Source organism: Chelonia mydas, chromosome 12 (assembly GCF_015237465.2).
Source record: "Chelonia mydas isolate rCheMyd1 chromosome 12, rCheMyd1.pri.v2, whole genome shotgun sequence".
NCBI lineage: Eukaryota > Metazoa > Chordata > Testudines > Cheloniidae > Chelonia > Chelonia mydas.
The window spans coordinates 2,691,123-2,709,674 of record NC_051252.2 but is presented as its reverse complement, the minus strand read 5'-3'; the positions used below and the strand labels follow the sequence as shown (position 1 = coordinate 2,709,674).

Genomic DNA, 18,552 nt, shown 5'->3' with positions numbered 1-18,552 from the left:
GTGCAGTAGAGGCTCATGTATTTAGCTCCACAGGTCCCACATTCACTCCTGCCTGCTGACAACCGGGGTCTGCTGGTGTTACACGTGTTGTTACCGGGCTTTGTTACATATGTTGTGAAGCAGCGCAATACAGGCATTCTAAGCAATGTTTAGCACATATAGCGCTCTACAAGTCCAAAGCACTCTACAGATGTTACGGGCCACATATCTACAAGTGGTTGTTACCTTTGAGTGCCTACCTTTAGACATCTAGGGCCTGATTTTCAGATCTCCTGAGCACCTAGAACTCTAAAAAAAGCCAGTGACTCCCACCAGCTCTGAAAATAATAATGAAAGGCCATTGTGTAAAGTTGGTCCTCACTGATTTAGCTTCACACAGCCCGCATGGGAGGTAGATAGAGCATGGCTAATATCATTTTATAGAAGGGTGAAACTGATGCAGAGAGGTGAAGTCATGTGTCCAAAGCCACACAGAAAATAAGTAATAGAGCTGGGAATGGAACTCGAGGAGGAGCTATTGACTGCAAAGCACATGCCTTCAGACCCATCAGAAAAAAAGGAGTACAAAAACCCAACACCTGTCCTGTGTGTTTCCCACAAGTATCTGAAGCCTCATTGAAAACACAGTGGGGTTGTTGGATGGATGCTATCACTCACAATAGTGGTGACTCCTCCCGGCAGAGACTTGATCAGAAAAGGCCTCTTCTTCTAATGAGTGCCACTAAACAAGCCACTCAGGTCTCCAGCTGATTTGGAGAGCCTCTGGAATACTAACAATTCCTATACACGCTTGCCTCTCCTTGCCTTGCTGTACTACAAAAATGGCAGCACTATCACAACCTGGAAAGGAAGATTTCCAGAGGATCAGCATTAATCAGGAAGGCAATGACAAGATAGTGGTGACTTGTCAAGGACAGTGCGATGGTAGAAAATCCCTGTCCTCCTTGGTTTCCATTTCCAAGGAGTCAGCTCCCTCGTGCTCCCAATGTGACTCACAGCTAATGGCACCGTATGCTGGAAAAAAAAAATCTGCAGCAAAAAGAGAGATCAATGTCTTTGGTAGCCACCTGGGCTTCTACCACAGCTGTTGCTGCTGACATATCACGTCTATTTGCAGAAATAAATTAAACCAAATGCGAGATGCAGTCAGAAAGTCAGAGTTGCGTAACAGTTTGTTTTCCACAGGCTTGAAAGGCTGCTCAAAATGTTTATTATTCACATGATAATTAAGACATTATTGATCTTTTTTCCTTTTAATTGTCAGTCAGGTTAATTCTGTATCCATCAGCATTTCTATGGCCATTTCTCTAAACACAACAACACCGGCAAATAAGGGCAGAGGGGCTGACCTGATCTAATGAACCACACACACAGCTTCAGCAGATGCCTTTACAGCCAAATCCATATCTACCTTTAGGAAGAGGCTATATTTAGTCAAGATCTGGATGCTTTCCTCAATGCAAAGCCTAAACCCAATAGTACTAGAACCAATAAGGAGAGAGATGCAGAGGTGGGATTTTAAATGACAACGAGTCAGAAAAACAAAGACAGAGGATGAGAGTGCAAAAGCGTTGGGAGCAGATGAGCAAAATCGTGATATTTTGAAATGGTAACAAGAAACAATCAGAGAAAACAGGAAGGTGCAAAGTAAGAAGGGAATTAAAAATGGCAGTACCTGTTTGGACAATATAGCTGCTGCAAATCATTTAGCTACAGTATGATCAGTGGACATGTGACTTAGTGAGTAGGATGCTACTTTATGACTACACTTAATGGCGGTGTGTAGAGTACAGGCATTACATGTGCAGCCAGACGCTGCAGTGAAAGGCCCTGGCAGCAGGAGTGGGAGCTGCCAGAGCCTTTCCCTGCTGCCTCCCCATGCCAGAGCCTTTCACCTCAGCAGGGGAAAGCTCCAGCAGTGGGGAGGCACTGAGCCATTACACTGCTACAAACAGTGGTAGACATGACAGACACTGCTTGGGCATGTAGACAGCCCATGAAGGGTATATACACTGGGGGTTCAGGAATGCAGGGCACTCTACTCTTCTCTACTCATCTAAGCCATGCCTCACCATCTACACTGCTATTTATACAGTGCATTGTCCCTGAAAAAGCACAAGAACAAATCCACACAGACACACCCCTAGAACCCCGACCAGGGGTATTCTATCTACTACCCAAGATCCATAAACCTGGAAATCCTGGACGCCCCATCATCTCAGGCATTGGCACCCTGACAGCAGGATTGTCCGGCTATGTAGACTCCCTCCTCAGGACCTACGCTACCAGCACTCCCAGCTGTCTTTGGGACACCACTGACTTCCTGAGGAAACTACAATCCATCGGTGATCTTCCTGAAAACACCATCCTGGCCACTATGGATGTAGAAGCCCTCTACACCAACATTCCACACAAAGATGGACTACAAGCCATCAGGAACAGTATCCCCGATAATGTCACGAGAAACCTGCTGGCTGAACTTTGTGACTTTGTCCTCACCCATAACTATTTCACATTTGGGGACAATGTATACCTTCAAATCAGCGGCACTGCGATGGGTACCTGCATGGCCCCACAGTATGCCAACATTTTTGTGGCTGACTTAGACAAAGCTTCCTCAGCTCTCGTCCCCTAATGCCCCTACTCTACTTGCTCTACATTGATGACATCTTCATCATCTGGACCGATGGGAAAGAAACCCTTGAGGAATTCCACCAGGATTTCAACAATTTCCATCCCACCATCAACCTCAGCCTGGACCAGTCCACACAAGAGATCCACTTCCTGGACACTACGGTGCTAAAAAATGATGGTCACATAAACACCACCCTATACCGGAAACCTACTGACTGCTATTCCTACATACATGCCTCCAGCTTTCATCCAGACCACGCCACACGATCCATTGTCTACAGCCAAGCTCTACAATACAACCGCATTTGCTCCAACCCCTCAGACAGAGACAAACACCTACAAGATCTCTATCAAGTGTTCTTACAACTACAATACCCACCTGCTGAAGTGAAGAAACAGATTGACAGAGCCAGAAGAGTACCCAGAAGTTACCTACTACAGGACAGGACAAGAAAGAAAATAACAGAACGCCACTAGCCGTCACCTTCAGCCCCCAACTAAAACCTCTCCAACGCATTATCAAGGATCTACAACCTATCCTGAAGGACGACCTATCACTTTCACAGATCTTGGGAGACAGGCCAGTCCTTGCATACAGACAGCCCCGCAACCTGAAGCAAATATTCACCAGCAACCACACACCACACAACAAAACCACTAAGCCAGGAACCTATCCTTGCAACAAAGCCCATTGCCAATTGTGTCCACATATCTATTCAGGGGACACCATCATAGGGCCTAATCACATCAGCCACACTATCAGAGGCTTGTTCACCTGTGCATATACCAATGTGATATATGCCATCATGTGCCAGCAATGCCCCTTTGCCATGTACATTGGGCAAACTGGACAGTCTCTACGTAAAAGAATAAATGGATACAAATCAGACGTCAAGAATTATAACATTAAAAAACCAGTTGGAGAACACTTAAGGCTCTTTGGTCACTCGATTACAGACCTAAAAGTAGTACTTCTTCAGCAAAAAAACTTCAAAAACAGACTCCAAGGAGAGACTGCTGAATTGGAATTAATTTGCAAACTGGATACAATTAACTTAGGCTTGAATAAAGACTGGGCGTGGATGTGTCATTACACAAAGTAAAACTATTTCCCCCTGTTTATTCCACCCCCCCCAGCCCCCAACCGTTCCTCAGACGTTCTTGTCAACTGCTGGAAATGGCCCACCTTGATTATCACTACAAAAAGTCCCGTACCCCCACCCCCCGCTCTCCTGCTGGTAATAGCTCACCTTACCTGATCACTCTCCTTACAGTGTGTATGGTAACCCCCATTGTTTCATGGTCTGTGTGTATATAAATCTCCCCACTGTATTTTCCACTGCATGCATCCGATGAAGTGAGCTGTCGCTCACGAAAGCTTATGCTCAAATAAATTTGTTAGTCTCTAAGGTGCCACAAGTCCTCCTTTTCTTAGTACATTGTCTGTACTCTACATGCTGCCCCCAATCATTGCCTGCACAGTGACCAAGGGTAAAATTTTCTAAAGCACCTAAGTACCATTTTCAAAAGTGACATAAGCACTTGGAAACCGAAGTCTCACTGCCTCACAGTGAAAGTCAGGAGCCTAAACACCTTTGAAGATCTAGGGCTAGATTGCTTTTGAAAATGGGACTCAGGCACTTTTGCACATTTCCCCTCATTGGTTAGAGCCATCCTATTCCGCACTCTGCCACTGGCCTGCTGTGTGACCTTGGTAAAGCTCAACTGCCCCACTCACACTGATACAATGACTGCACAGCATCTGCTCTCCATTACAGCAGTGTCAGTCTGGAGTAGCTCTATGGCAGTGGTCACCAACCAGTCGATTGCGATGGACTGGTCAATCCTAGAGGATCTCCCAGTCGATCGCAATCTCCAGCGGCACAGCAGGGCTGCCGCTAAGACTGCCTGCCCCGGCCCCACACCACTCCCGAAAGCGGTCAGCGCAGCCCCGCGGCCCCAGGGGCGGGGGGGGTCTCCCTCCACATGATGCTCCTGCCTACAAGCACCACCCCTTGGCTCCCATTGGCCGGAAACGGGGAGCTGTGGCCAATGGGAGCTGTGGGGGCGGCTTTTGCAGAGAGGAGCACTGCGCCGCGCCATGTGCCGCCTGCCCCAGTCCCGCGACGCTCCCGGAAGCAGTCAGCATGGCCCCACGGGCCCAGGGGTGTGGGAGCTGAGGTCTCCCTCTTCGCGCACTGCTTCTGCTTGCAAGCACTGCCCCTGCAGCTCCCATTGGCTGGGAATGGGGAGCTGTGGCAAATGGGAGCTGTGGGGCAGTGCTTGCAAAGAGGGGAAGCGAGCAGAGCCATGTCCTGCCCGCCCCCAGGGGCTGTAGGGGCATGTTGGCCCCTTCTGGGAGAGGCGTGGGGCCAGGGTAGGCAGGGAGCCTGCCTTAGCAGCAGCCACGCTGCGCAACTGACTGGGAGCCACCCCAGCCCTGAACCCTCTACCAGAGCCAGCACCCTGAACCCTGCCTGCATCCCAAACCCCCTCCTGTACCCCAAACCCCATCCCTGACCCCCCTCCCAGAGCCAGCACCCTGGACCACCTCATGAACCCCAACACTCTGCCCCAGCCTGGAACCCTCTCCAAACTCCCTCCCAGAGCTTGCACCCCTCATCCCCTCCTTCACCCCAGCCTCCTGCCCCAGGCTCAGCCCAGAGCCCACTCCCACACTGCGAAGTCCTCATCCCAGCCCAGAGCCCGCACCCCCTCCCAAACCCTAACCCCCTCTGCCAGCCTGGTGAAAGTGAGTGAGGGCGGGGGACAGCGAGTGATGGTGGAGGTTAGACTCTGGGTTGCCCTTAAATTCAAAAAGTGATCTTGGGCATAAAAAGGTTGGAGACCACTGCTCTATGGTCATAAGTGGCATTATTCCAGACAAACAATGGAGTAACTGAGCATAGAATTTGACTACTTTACTCAGAAAGATTTAGTTTCATATATTTTATTAGAAAGGAGATGTTGGATTTATTCCAGGGCTTACTCAAAAGAGAATGCTGTTTCATTGCTCAGCAAAAAGAACATGCATTGCTGGCATCAGACAGTGAAAACATTCAGAGAATTAGGGCTCCAATTAATTTAAGTGCCTGCTTTTCACATAGCTACACTAGATATAAACAAAAAGGCAAGGATTGTTTTTAAAAGTACATATCTTTAAAATCAAAAAGCCTATTCCAACGTGCCATGTTTGCGGAAGGGTTCATGAATGACACTGTAGAGCAAATTCAGACATGGTATGAGTCAAAGTTGTATGGACAGAATTGTACGGAGTTAACCCGTGCTTACGTCTGGTCTGAATTTGGCCCTGTATCCCTAAAAGACCTCTGAGTCTTAGAATCAGTGTGTGACCTGGATTGGCCAATCTATGATTTATTAATCTTGAAACACCACATATGCGAGATGTGCCCAAATCAGCACCTCTCTGAACCGCGCAAATTGCAAATGTATGTTAAGTAGGTGCATAGAATAAATAGCCACATTTCCATTAACACCTGCTATGGAAAGAAAGCTAAATAAATGTAGAGCTAAGTGTCCTAATAATAATACTTTGCTACTAAGTATAAGCTTTTCTTTACAAAGAAGGTCAGTATCATTATCCTCATTTTACAGATGGGGAAATTGAGGCAAAGAGCACTAAAGTACCTTACCTAACTCAGTGATGGAGTTGGGAATAGAACCCAATTCAATAGACTCCCTAATCACTGGACCACACTGCTTGCTAGAAACCAACTTGTAGATCTAAGGCAATAGTTTGGATGAGAGCACTTTCTTATCATCCACTGGAAGCCCCCAGTTCAGAAATGACCTTACAATTTGCCCTTCAAATCTAGCTGCAAAACCTGCAAAGCTGACATCCTCAGTTCATCCTCAATGTCTTTATTTGTTTATGGTGTGATCCATTCTGGGGGGTGTTCTCAGTCTGCTATCACTTACCACTGGCTCAATAGTGAAAATATTATCAGAGAAGAGCATGGAGTCTCCTTGCATCATTGCCCTGTGGTTCTGGAAGGTGCGGGAGAGAATGGAAAGGCGCTCTCGGAACATAGGGTCTGCATTGCATTCCTCCAGAAATGGATCAGTCCCATCCTCTTCCTGTGTCTGCACTTGGTAACAGAGCCTAAAACCAAAGGGAGAGAGACAAACGCAGCAGATAATTTGTTAAATTGGTTAAAAGGGAGACTACAGCGGGTCATACTGAAAGGTGAACTGTCAGACTGGAGGGAGGTTACCAGTGGAGTTCCTCAGGGATCAGTTTTGGGACCAATCTTATTTAATCTTTTTATTACTGACCTCAGCACAAAAAGTGGGAGTGTGCTAATAAAGTTTGTGGATGATACAAAGCTGGGATGTATTGCCAATTTAGAGAAGGACTTATGAGGAGAGGCTGAGGGAACTGGGATTGTTTAGTCTACGGAAGAGAAGAATGATGGGGGATTTGATAGCTGCTTTTAACTACCTGAAAGGTGGATCCAAAGAGGATGGATCTAGCCTATTCTCAGTGATAGCAGATGACAGGACAAGGAGTAATGGTCTCAAGTTGCAGTGGGGGAGATTTAGGTTGGATATTAGGAAAAACTTTGTCAGTAGGAAGGTGGTGAAACACTGGAATGCGTTACCTAGGGAGGTGGTGGAATCCCCTTCCTTAGAAGTTTTTAAGATCAGGCTTGACAAAGCCCTGGGTGGGATGATTTAGTTGGGATTGGTCCTGCTCTGGGCAGGGGGTTGGACTAGATGGCCTCCAGAGGTCCCTTCCAACTCTGTTATTCTATGATTCTATGACCGGGATATCATACAGGAGGATCTGGATGACCTTGTAAAATGGAATAATAGTAATAGGATGAAATTTAATAGTGAGAAGTGTAAGGTCATGCATTTAGGGTTAATAACAATAATTTTAGTTATAAACTGGGGACGCATCAATTAGAAGTAATGGAGGAGGAGAAGGACCTTGGAGTATTGGTTGACCACAGGATGACTATGAGCCGCCAATGTGATATGGCCATGAAAAAAGCTAATGCGGTCTTGGGATGCATCAGGCGAGGTGTTTCCAGTAGAGATAAGGAGGTGTTAGTACCATTATTCAAGGCACTGATGAGACCTCACCTGGAATACTGTGTGCAGTTCTGGTCTCCCATGTTTAAGTAGGATGAATTCAAACTGGAACAGGTACAGAGAAGGGCTACTAGGATGATCCGAGGAATGGAAAACCTGTCTTATGAAAGGAGACTCAAGGAGTTTGGCTTGTTTAGCCTAACCAAAAGAAGGTTGAGGGGAGATATGATTGCTCTCTATAAATATATCAGAGGGATAAATACTGGAGAGGGAGAGGAATTATTTAAACTCAGTACCAATGTGGACACAAGAACAAATGGATATAAACTGGCCATCGGGAAGTTTAGACTTGAAATTAGATGAAGGTTTCTAACCATCAGAGGAGTGAAGTTCTGGAACAGCCTTCCAAGGGAAGCAGTGGGGGCAAAAGACCTATCTGGCTTCAAGATTAAACTCGATAAGTTTATGGAGGAGATGGTATGATGGGATAACATGATTTTGGCAATTAATTGATCTTTAACTATTCATGGTAAATAGGCCTAATGGCCTGTGATGGGATGTTAGATGTGGTGGGATCTGAGTTACTACAGAGAATTCTTTCCTGGATATCTGGCTGGTGAATCTTGCCCACATGCTCAGGGTTCAGCTGATCGCCATATTTGGGATTGGGAAGGAATTTTCCTCCAGGGCAGATTGGAAGAGGCCCTGGGAGTTTTTCACCTTCCTCTGTGGCATGGGGCACGGGTCACTTGCTGGAGGATTCTCTGCTCCTTGAAGTCTTTAAATCATGATTTGAGGACTTCAATAGCTCAGACATAGGTGAGAGGTTTATTGCAGGAGTGGGTGGGTGAGATTCCGTGGCCTGCGTTGTGCAGGAGGTCAGACTAGATGATCATAGTGGTCCCTTCTGACCTTAATATCTATGAATCTATGAATTTAATAAACAAAGTATTGCTAAAGGCTGTCACGTGAATGCATGGGTGATGGAACTTGCAGTGTGGTGCATGAGGAAGCAACCCACGGCACTACAGAGGAGGTAACTGAATCAACTGGTTTCCACACTGGCATGATGGGGAATTTTTCTCCAAGCTCAGTTGCCAGCAGCCTCCCCATTTGAAGCTGCTGAAGAACAGGATTTTTGAAAGTCAGGACCCCTGAATAACAGTGGGAAAGTCAATGGGACTTGTGTGTCTAAGTTCCTATTGCTCCACAGCTTCTACCAGTTGATGGTACCATGTGGAGTCCACCTACCCCCTCAACCAGTGCTGCATGTGGCAGTCAGGTAGTATACACTTAGCTCAGCACAGCGAAAAAGGCCATTTATCACTGGCGGGGCAACAGCAGCAGCGATCATCAGAAAGGATAATATTTGGAAAAGGACTTGGTGAATTTTCAAAAGCAACTTAGAGGCACAAGTCCCATTGATTTTTCTACCCCTGTTTCAGCTCCTGGTTTTCCCAGGATAAACAGACAAAATGTGGTTTGCCCAATGAAATAATATTTTCCATGTCTATAGCACCTTCCGTACCAGGAGCTCCAAGCACTGTGTGAACAGTAAGGAATTAAGCCTGTGAGGTAGGTCTCTCCATTTTACAGATTGAAAAACCGAGGTAGAGAGCTTAAGCGACTTGCCCGAGTTTGCATAATTAGTCTGTGGAGTTAGGAGCAGCACCTAGGAATTCAGCTCCCCTGTTGTATACTTAGAATCATAGAAGATTAGGGTTGGCAGAGACCTCAGGAGGTCATCTAGTCCAATCCCCTGCTCAGAGCAGGACCAACCCCAACTAAATCATCCCAGCCAGGGCTTGGTCAAGCCAAGCCTTAAAAACCTCTAAGGATGGAGATTCCACCACTTTCCTAGGTAACCCATTCCAGTGCTTCACCACCCGCCTAGTGAAATAGTGTTTCCTAATAGCCAACCTAGACCTCCCGCACTGCAACTTGAGACTATTGCTCCTTGTTCAGTCATCTGCCACCATTGAGAAGAGCTGATCTCCCTCCTCTTTGGAACCCCCCTTCAGGTAGTTGAAGGCTGCTATCAAATCCCCCCTCATTCTTCTCTTCTGCAGACTAAGTAAGCCAAGTTCCCTCAGCCTCGCCTCATAAGTCATGCACCCCAGCCCCCTAATCATTTTTGTTGCCCTCCGCTGGACTCTCTCCAATTTGTCCACATCCTTTCTGTAGTGGGGGCCCCAAAACTGGATGCAATACTCCAGATGTGGCCTCACCAGTGCTGAATAGAGGGGAATAATTACTTCCCTCGATCTGCTGGCAATGCTCCTACTAATGCAGCCCAATATGCAGTTAGCCTTCTTGGAAACAAGAGCACACTGTTGACTCATATCCAGCTTCTCATCCACTATAATCCCCATGTCCTTTTCTGCAGAACTGCCGCTTAGCCAGTCGGTCCCCAGCCTGTAGCCGTGCATGGGATTCTTCCATCCTAAGTGCAGGACTCTGCACTTGTCCTTGTTAAACCTCATTAGATTTCTTTTATCCCAATCCTCCAATTTGTCTAGGTCACTCTGGACCCTATCGCTACCGACCAGCATATCTACCTCTACCCCCAGCTTAGTGTCATTCACGAACTTGCTGAGGGTGCAGTCCATTCCATCATCCAGATCATTAATGAAGATGTTGAACAAAACTGGCCCCAGGACGGACCCCTGGGGCACTCTGCTTGATACCAGCTTCCAACTAGACATCGAGCCGTTGATCACTATCTGTTGAACCTGACAATCTAGCCTGCTTTCTATCCACCTTAAAGTCCATTCATCCAATCCATACTTTTTTAACTTACTGGCAAGAATACTGTGGGAGACCATATCAAAAGCTTTGCTAAAGTCAAGATATATCATGTCCACCACTTTCTCCATATCCACAGAGCTGTACAGTTATCTCATCATAGAAGGGAATCAGGTTGGTCAGGCATGACTTGCCCTTGGTGAATCCATGTTGACTGTTCCTGATCACCTTCCTCTCCTCCAAGTGCTTCAAAATGGATTCCTTGAGGACCTGCTCCATGATTTTTCCAAGGACTGAGGTGAGGCTGTAGTTCCCTGGGTTCTCCTTGTTTTTTAAAGATGGGCACTATATTTGCATTTTTTCAATCGTCCGGGACCTCCCCTGATCGCCACGAGTTTTCAAAGATAATGGCCAGTGCTCGGTGGTCACATCAGCCAACTCCCTCAGCACCCTCAGTTGCATTAAATCCGGCCCCATGGACTTGTGCATGACCAGCTTTTCTAAATAGTCCTTAACGTGTTCTTTCACCACTGAGGGCTGCTCACCTCCTCCCCATACTGTGCTGCCCAGTGCAGCAGCCTGGGAGCTGATCTTGTCTGTGAAGACTGAGGCAAAAAAAGCATTGAGTACTTCAGCTTTTTCCACATCATCTGTCACTAGGTTGCCTCCCCGGTTCAGTAAGGGGCCCACACTTTCCCTGACCACCTTCTTGTTGCTAATATACCTGTAGAAACCTTTCTTGTTACCCTTCACATCCCTTGCTAGCTGCAAGTCCAGTTGTGCTTTGGCCTTCCTGATTACACCCCTGCATGCTCGAACCATATTTTTATTCTCCTCCCTAGTCATCTGTCCAAGTTTCCACTTCCACTTCCAGCCAAGCTGGTCGCCTGGCATATTTGCTATTCTATGTTATTGCTATACTTAAACGACTAGACCTGCCTTCCTGCCATATGCGCTTGCTCACAAATGCACTGTCCTGGCACTGCGCTGCACCCCGGAAGTGGCAAGCAGGTCTGGCTTCTAGGCGAGGGAGCTATGGGGCTCCACATGCTGCCCCCACCCTGAGTACCGGCTCCGCATTCCCATTGGCCAGGAACCGCGGCCAATGGGAACTAGGGGGTGGTGCCTGTGGGCGAGAGCAGCGCGCAGAGCCTCCTGGCCCCCCTGCCTAGAAGCCGGACCTGCTGGCTGCTTCCAGGTGCAGCACAGTGCCAGGACAGGCAGGGAACCTGCCTTAGCCCCCCCTTGCGTCGCTAACCGTGAACTGCCCGAGGTAAGCCTGCATCCCAACCCTCTGCCCCAGCCCTGAGTCCCCCCTGACATGGATCCCCCTCCTGCACCCCAAACCCCTCATCCCTGGCCCCACCCCAGAGTCCGTATCCCCTCCCACACCCCAACCCCCTGCCTCAACCCACAGCCCCCTTCCACACTCCAAATCCCTCAGCCCCACCCCCCAGCTTGGAGCCCCTCCTGCCCTCCAAACTCCTCATCCCCAGCCCCACCCCAGAACCCACACTCCCAGACCAGAGCCTATACTCCCTTCTACACCCCAACCCCCTGCCTCAACCCGCAGCCCCCTCCCACACTCCAAATACCTCGGCCCCAGCCTGGAGCCCCCTCCTGCACCCCAAATCCCTCATCCCCAACCCTACCCCAGAGCTGCACCCCTAGTTAGAGCCCTTACTCCTTCCCACATCCCAACCCCCTCCCCCAGCCCAGTGAAAGTGAGTGAGGGTGAAGGGATTGGTCCTGCTTTGAGCAGGGGGTTGGACTAGATGACCTCCTGAGGTCCCTTCCAACCCTGATATTCTATGATTCTATGAGAGTGAGCCACCAAGGGAGGGGGAATGGAGTGGTGGGGAGGGCTCGGAGAAGAGGTGGGGAAGGGTGCAGGGCCTCAGGGAAAGGGCAGGGCTGGGATGTTCAGTTTTGTGCGATTAGAAAGTTGGCAACCCTATTGTGGAGGAAGCTGGGGGTTGGTGCATGGCCATGCCCAGGAAACCTTGCATCCTGGAACACAAGGAAAAGCAAAGGACTGGCCACTTATCCGTTCAACCAGCTCTCTATTGCTACCTATGTCCTGGGACTGTTCTGGGAAGGAGTCTTGGAATTATCACATGGTGATACAGGTTGGGATCAGGGGCCCTGAATTTTGTGGCAGGAAGCTATCCTGATACGCAGCATTTTAGAACAACTATAGATAGAATTTTCCGATTGAACTAAATGCAGAGCTAGTCCAAGGGATATTTTCAGCACTGGTATTGGTGACAGGGTCCGCCTGAGGCTTTGTCTATGTGAAGTTAGCACTAACCACGAGCGAACTGTCTTTGTAATTGTATTTGACTTTGGAAGTGCAATAATCACTGTCCTTCTGCTTTCATTTCCCTGCCCATTTTGTTACATGTCGTGCCTTGTGCTCTCTCCCACAGAATTGTCACCCTGTGGCTGCTTCTAGCTAGGAAAGTGGGGCATGCAGCACCTCTTTGATTGGACACAGCAATATTCCAAGCAGGAAGAGACTTGCTACGGAGAGATGCAGTGTTAAGCTTTCCCCTGCCCAGCCCAGAGAATTTTACTCCATGAAACAAATGTTTGCTGACCAGCTGTGGAAGCAGGGTCACCATCTATGGCGAAGGGGAGGGAGCCACCTCTTCTTTTTCTCCAACCCTCCCCTGCTCTAGCCAAAAATATATTTTAAAATTTTGTTCTTGTGTTCCTACAGTTAGGTAAGGAGAGTTAAACAACCATGCATTTGTGAGCAAGCGCATATGGCAGGAAGGCAGGTCTAGTAGGTTAAGTATAGCAATAACAGAATAGCAAACATGGCAGGCGACCAGCTTGGCTTAACAGAGAAATCTTCTGTGAGCTTAAACTCAAAAGGGAAGCTTACAAGAAGGGACTAGCCTGCCTTAGACCTGCAGCTCTGCCGACAAGACTTTTACAGGCCCAGTCAGTGGGGCTGACCGGAGCCACCAGGGTCCCTTTTCGACTAGGTGTTCTGGTCGAAAACCAGACATCTGGCAACTCTACTCCACAAACACCCCTTTCTCCATCTGGGTGCTCCACTGAACCTGCAGCTGGCATGGGAGAGAATTCGGACCAGGTGGAGTAGAGAAGATGCATGCTCAACCTTTGGCCTTGTAGACAGATGAGGTGAATGAAATGGTTTCACCGGGGCTGCTGATTGGCTTGAACTAGCCCTGGACCCAAATCTGTTTAACTCCTGATATTTGGGTTCCATACGGTTGGCTGATCTCAGTGTGTGTTCAGGGAGCTCAACACTGCAGTTCAATATCCCAAATAGCATGTGTTTTGGCCTGAATTAAGTTGGCAGCTGGGCAGCAGTTCAGGGCACTTGGTGAGAGGTCTGTAGGGCAGGTTGCCAGCACCTGGTAAGGTAGGGGTTAGGGTTCTCATCTTTGGGAGACCCAAGCTGATCTTTGAAGATGGGGGAACAGGAGCGTGTGCAGGGGGAGCAAGCAGGGGCACTAGCCCCCCAATAATCCTCAGGGGCACAGAACTTCTCTGGCTCCAGGGCCACAGAGGCAGGGAAGATTGAGTTCCTGCCAGGACCGGGAGAGGGGCAGGGTGGAGGGAGGGAAGATCAAGTTTGGGCCGGGGCCAGGTCGGGGGATAGCAAGCTTCTGTGCCCCCCCAAAGGGGTCAAATTTAAATTCCTGTGAATGCCCCTGTGGGAGAATCACAGCAAACAGGGGAGTGTTGTACTGTAGGGATGTGCTAGGAGTCTGATGGCATAGCCACTTGCCATGTACCTAGGGCCATCCCACTGGGCTCACCACTAGTAGAAAGCAAACAATCTAGAATGGAATCTTGAACTGGAAGTTATCATAAAATCAAATACAAAATCCTGGTTGGGTTTGGCTACAGGGAAACCTTGCCTTTCCTAGAGGGGGCCTGCTGGGGATGGAGGAACATAAAGGGGTACAGAAGAAATCAGGGAGGGAAATACAAACAGAAGGTCGTTAGATTTTCCTTTGGAACACTGAGTTTGCACAGAAGTCATATACTATGTAATTAAACACAGAGAACAGTGGAAAACTAGTTATGCCCTTTAAGGCATGGCTGACCTAATTATGTTGATCTTTATTTGCTCAGAAGTCTTTAAAAACTTGGCTCCAGTCTAAAGCACTTCCCTGATCATCATTGGGCTAAAGTGTAGCTTTTTGACACTTACTTCCATCCAAGTATGAAAAGCTACAGACAAGATCCCCAAATCACCTAGTCTTTTCAGTGTAATTCCCAAATTCACCTCTGAAACTGTTAAGTGCAACCATTAGTGTGGACATATGACAACAGCTGTCCCACAGTGAAGAAAGTCCCCCTCCCCCTCTATTTTATCCCAGATGAGATCTTTGTCCCATGCTCACCTATGCAGGACTTTCCCCTCATGCTGGCCCCGTGATCTCAGGATGTTTTTACTGGCCATATGTCCTTGCCATTTTTCTTTGTCTCCTGCTGCACTGTTGTTCTGTGCTAGCAACGCTCACTGCTACTAGAATGAAATTCCATGCAAACGCAGGGAGCAAGCCTACGAGCAGCCGAAGACTAGTTACTCTCCCAGCATACTTCTCATACACACTTACACTTTTCTGCCATGACCTCATACCTGCAAAGGGAAGTGAAATCTCAGGTGCTGAGTATGCGTGCAGGGAGGATATCCCTAACTCCAGAGTTCTGAGAGAGAAACCCACACACACTCCACTCTCACCTCTCTTTGGCCTTCTTTTAAAGTTTGTGATATGATTGAGGACCTAGATATCATACAAAATACCCACAAAGGACCAGGAAAGGCTGTCTGGCTGTTCTGTCAGGGAAAGTGTGAGGGAACCCCAGATGGAGCCCACAGAGACAAAACCCACACAACTCCCAGATATCCTTCTATGGCCACCAGCCAGCCTTTGCTCCCCTCCCCTCCCCTCAACAGAGGGGTGCACGTGGCCCTAAGCTATTTGATATGTGCAAACAAATGCTGTTGGCAAGTGCAAAACCTAGAGCTCCCAAAAGTGCCCAGTTCTGCGGATGCCAAAGTACAGGCTACGTCGAGACTTTGAAAAGTCCCTTTGTCCATTTGTTTGCTATGACATTGGAAGAATGAGTCTCTGATGCCCTCAGCAGGGGATGGTAACAGCACAAACATCCCCAGGTCACTGCTGCAGGCTGAACCACGTTTTTTCCCACATGTTAAGCCTGGGTGTTCTACAGCTATACACTCTCACTGACAGGAGAAGAGTGTTCCAAAAAAGTGCCAAGCCCTAAAATTAGCCTTCCTATGGAGTGCGAGCAGTCTGAAAGGCAAGAGGGTCCCAGGGAACAAGAATGGCTATGGTTAGGAAAGAGGTTCCTCATTGGTAGAGATGTTTTTTAGACATTGGTTTTGTCATTGCTAACATTTTATGGTAAAAATGTGCAGTCATTTCAATATGGGAAACCATCCAGCCATGGCGTTCATTGGGTAATAAACAGAAAGGCTATATGAGAGGTGGGGCCAGTAGGGAAAATACTGAGAACCACTGCCCTAGAGGCCAATGGAGCATTTCTAGCCTTGGGTGGTTAGAGTGAAATTTAATTTGCCCTAATCCACTCAAGAACAGGAAAGACTGAACATGGGCTTTAGTCAAGATTGAGTGTCATATTGAAAACAATCTATCTTTCAAATTAACCTTAGCTTCTGTCGCTCCTCCTCTTCTTGAGTAACAAAGACCTTCCACTGGAAGTGTGCTATGATGTCACTTCGGTTGTGTATAAGCACCGATCTTTGGTTTGCTAAAGTAACGTATGTCTTCTCAATCATCAAGGAGTTCTTGTCCAGTCTGACATTGACGTCTATGGCTGCTCCATACAAACTTATGTGGATATCCTCACCTAGAACAGAGCAAAGGACAGAAACTCAGTGGTCTTTGCTAAGTGAATTTTTTGCTTAGGGCAATACATCAATATGGAAGGATCTATAATGAAATAAACTGATATATTTAACATATCCTCATGGCAGACATGGCCAAGAGCAATGTGGATTCAGCTCTCACCACTGGATGTTCTCATGTTCTCTTTCCAAGGAAGAGTACACAGCGATGGTACACTGGGACTGCAATGAGTGAGACTGCAGTTCTGGAGTTCTGTGGAGATGCCCACTCCTCAGGCTGCTAATAGTTTGGGGTGGGATTTTCAAAGGTGTGTTGGTGATTTAGGCACACACGTTCTATTGAAAGTCCATGGGATCTGTGCTCCTAAATCATGTGGGTGCTTTTGAAAAGTCCCACCTTAGACACCACTTGCTCAGGGCCTCCTGTGTACTTCATGGATCAGAGCTGATCACCGCAATGCCCCCCTTCCTGATCACCTTACACTGACAGGACCTGGGACACATGGTGGTTCAGACTGACAGGTGGAGAGAGAATCCAAAATGAAGTGAGACACAGCAAGCCAGAGCCTCTTCTGGGCTCTCTGTTTGCTGTAGTGTTATGAGAAGGACAATGACAGGTTGACTTGAACACACTGAACTGAGGCTCTGTGGAGTGTGGCCATGGACAGGGGCTGGCGCCCAGCATGCCTGCTACAGTCCCGCTCGAGCATTGCTGTTGCCCTGCTATTGTTGCTTACCCCAAGTGTGCAGTTGCATGCTGAATGTGCTCACAGCTATTTTAATAAAACTAGTCAGGAAATTTTTACCTTCAACTAGTTCTAACCTGTTCCTCCCTATCTGCCAAGTGGAGATGGCTGCTGACTGCCCAGAACAATGGATAATGCATGATAATGCTGTGTTCTGAGTACCTGCCAGCACTTTTAAAGACACAGCGAGGGCTCCTGCCTATAACACAACTGACACCAGCATTTTGAAAGTTGCCCATCTAACAGTTTCCAGCAAGGCGGCTGCAGGGACATGCATGAAATCAGACTGTGGCTCTGAGGCATTAGCACACACTGCTGTTTGCATACAGGTGATCATAGAATCATAGAATCATAGAATATCAGGGTTGGAAGGGACCCCAGAAGGTCATCTAGTCCAACCCCCTGCTCGAAGCAGGACCAATTCCCAGTTAAATCATCCCAGCCAGGGCTTTGTCAAGCCTGACCTTAAAAACCTCGAAGGAAGGAGATTCTACCACCTCCCTAGGTAACGCATTCCAGTGTTTCACCACCCTCTTAGTGAAAAAGTTTTTCCTAATATCCAATCTAAACCTCCCCCATTGCAACTTGAGACCATTACTCCTCGTTCTGTCATCTGCTACCATTGAGAACAGTCTAGAGCCATCCTCTTTGGAACCCCCTTTCAGGTAGTTGAAAGCACCTATCAAACCCCCCCTCATTCTTCTCTTCTGCAGACTAAACAATCCCAGCTCCCTCAGCCTCTCCTCATAAGTAATCATTTTTGTTGCCCTTCGCTGGACTCTCTCCAATTTATCCACATCCTTCTTGTAGTGTGGGGCCCAAAACCGGACACAGTACTCCAGATGAGGCCTCACCAGTGTCGAATAGAGGGGAACGATCACATCCTTCGATCTGCTCGCTATGCCCCTACTTATACATCCCAAAATGCCATTGGCCTTCTTGGCAACAAGGGCACACTGTTGACTCATATCCAGCTTCTCGTCCACTGTAACCCCTAGGTCCTTTTCTGCAGAACTGCTGCCTAGCCATTCGGTCCCTAGTCTGTAGCGGTGCATTGGATTCTTCCATCCTAAGTGCAGGACCCTGCACTTATCCTTATTGAACCTCATCAGATTTCTTTTGGCCCAATCCTCCAATTTGTCTAGGTCCTTCTGTATCCTATCCCTCCCCTCCAGCGTATCTACCACTCCTCCCAATTTAGTATCATCCGCAAATTTGCTGAGAGTGCAATCCACACCATCCTCCAGATCATTTATGAAGATATTGAACAAAACCGGCCCCAGGACCGACCCCTGGGGCACTCCACTTGACACCGGCTGCCAACTAGACATGGAGCCATTGATCACTACCCGTTGAGCCCGACAATCTAGCCAGCTTTCTATCCACCTTATAGTGCATTCATCCAGCCCATACTTCCTTAACTTGCTGACAAGAATACTGTGGGAGACCGTGTCAAAAGCTTTGCTAAAGTCAAGAAACAATACATCC

General features: G+C 48.0%; 1 protein-coding gene across 2 annotated transcripts in view; it reads right to left on the bottom strand.

The window, feature by feature from the left end:
* Positions 1-18,552, bottom strand: part of HYDIN (HYDIN axonemal central pair apparatus protein) — a 446,380-nt gene that overhangs the window by 294,101 nt on the left and 133,727 nt on the right. For both annotated transcript variants that reach the window (XM_043526330.1, XM_043526331.1), the window contains exons 8-9: positions 16,119-16,320; positions 6,574-6,757 (exon numbers count right to left, since the gene is read on the bottom strand). In XM_043526330.1, the coding sequence (XP_043382265.1) occupies positions 6,574-6,757; positions 16,119-16,320 (386 nt within the window). The remainder of the gene's footprint in view (positions 1-6,573; positions 6,758-16,118; positions 16,321-18,552) is intronic.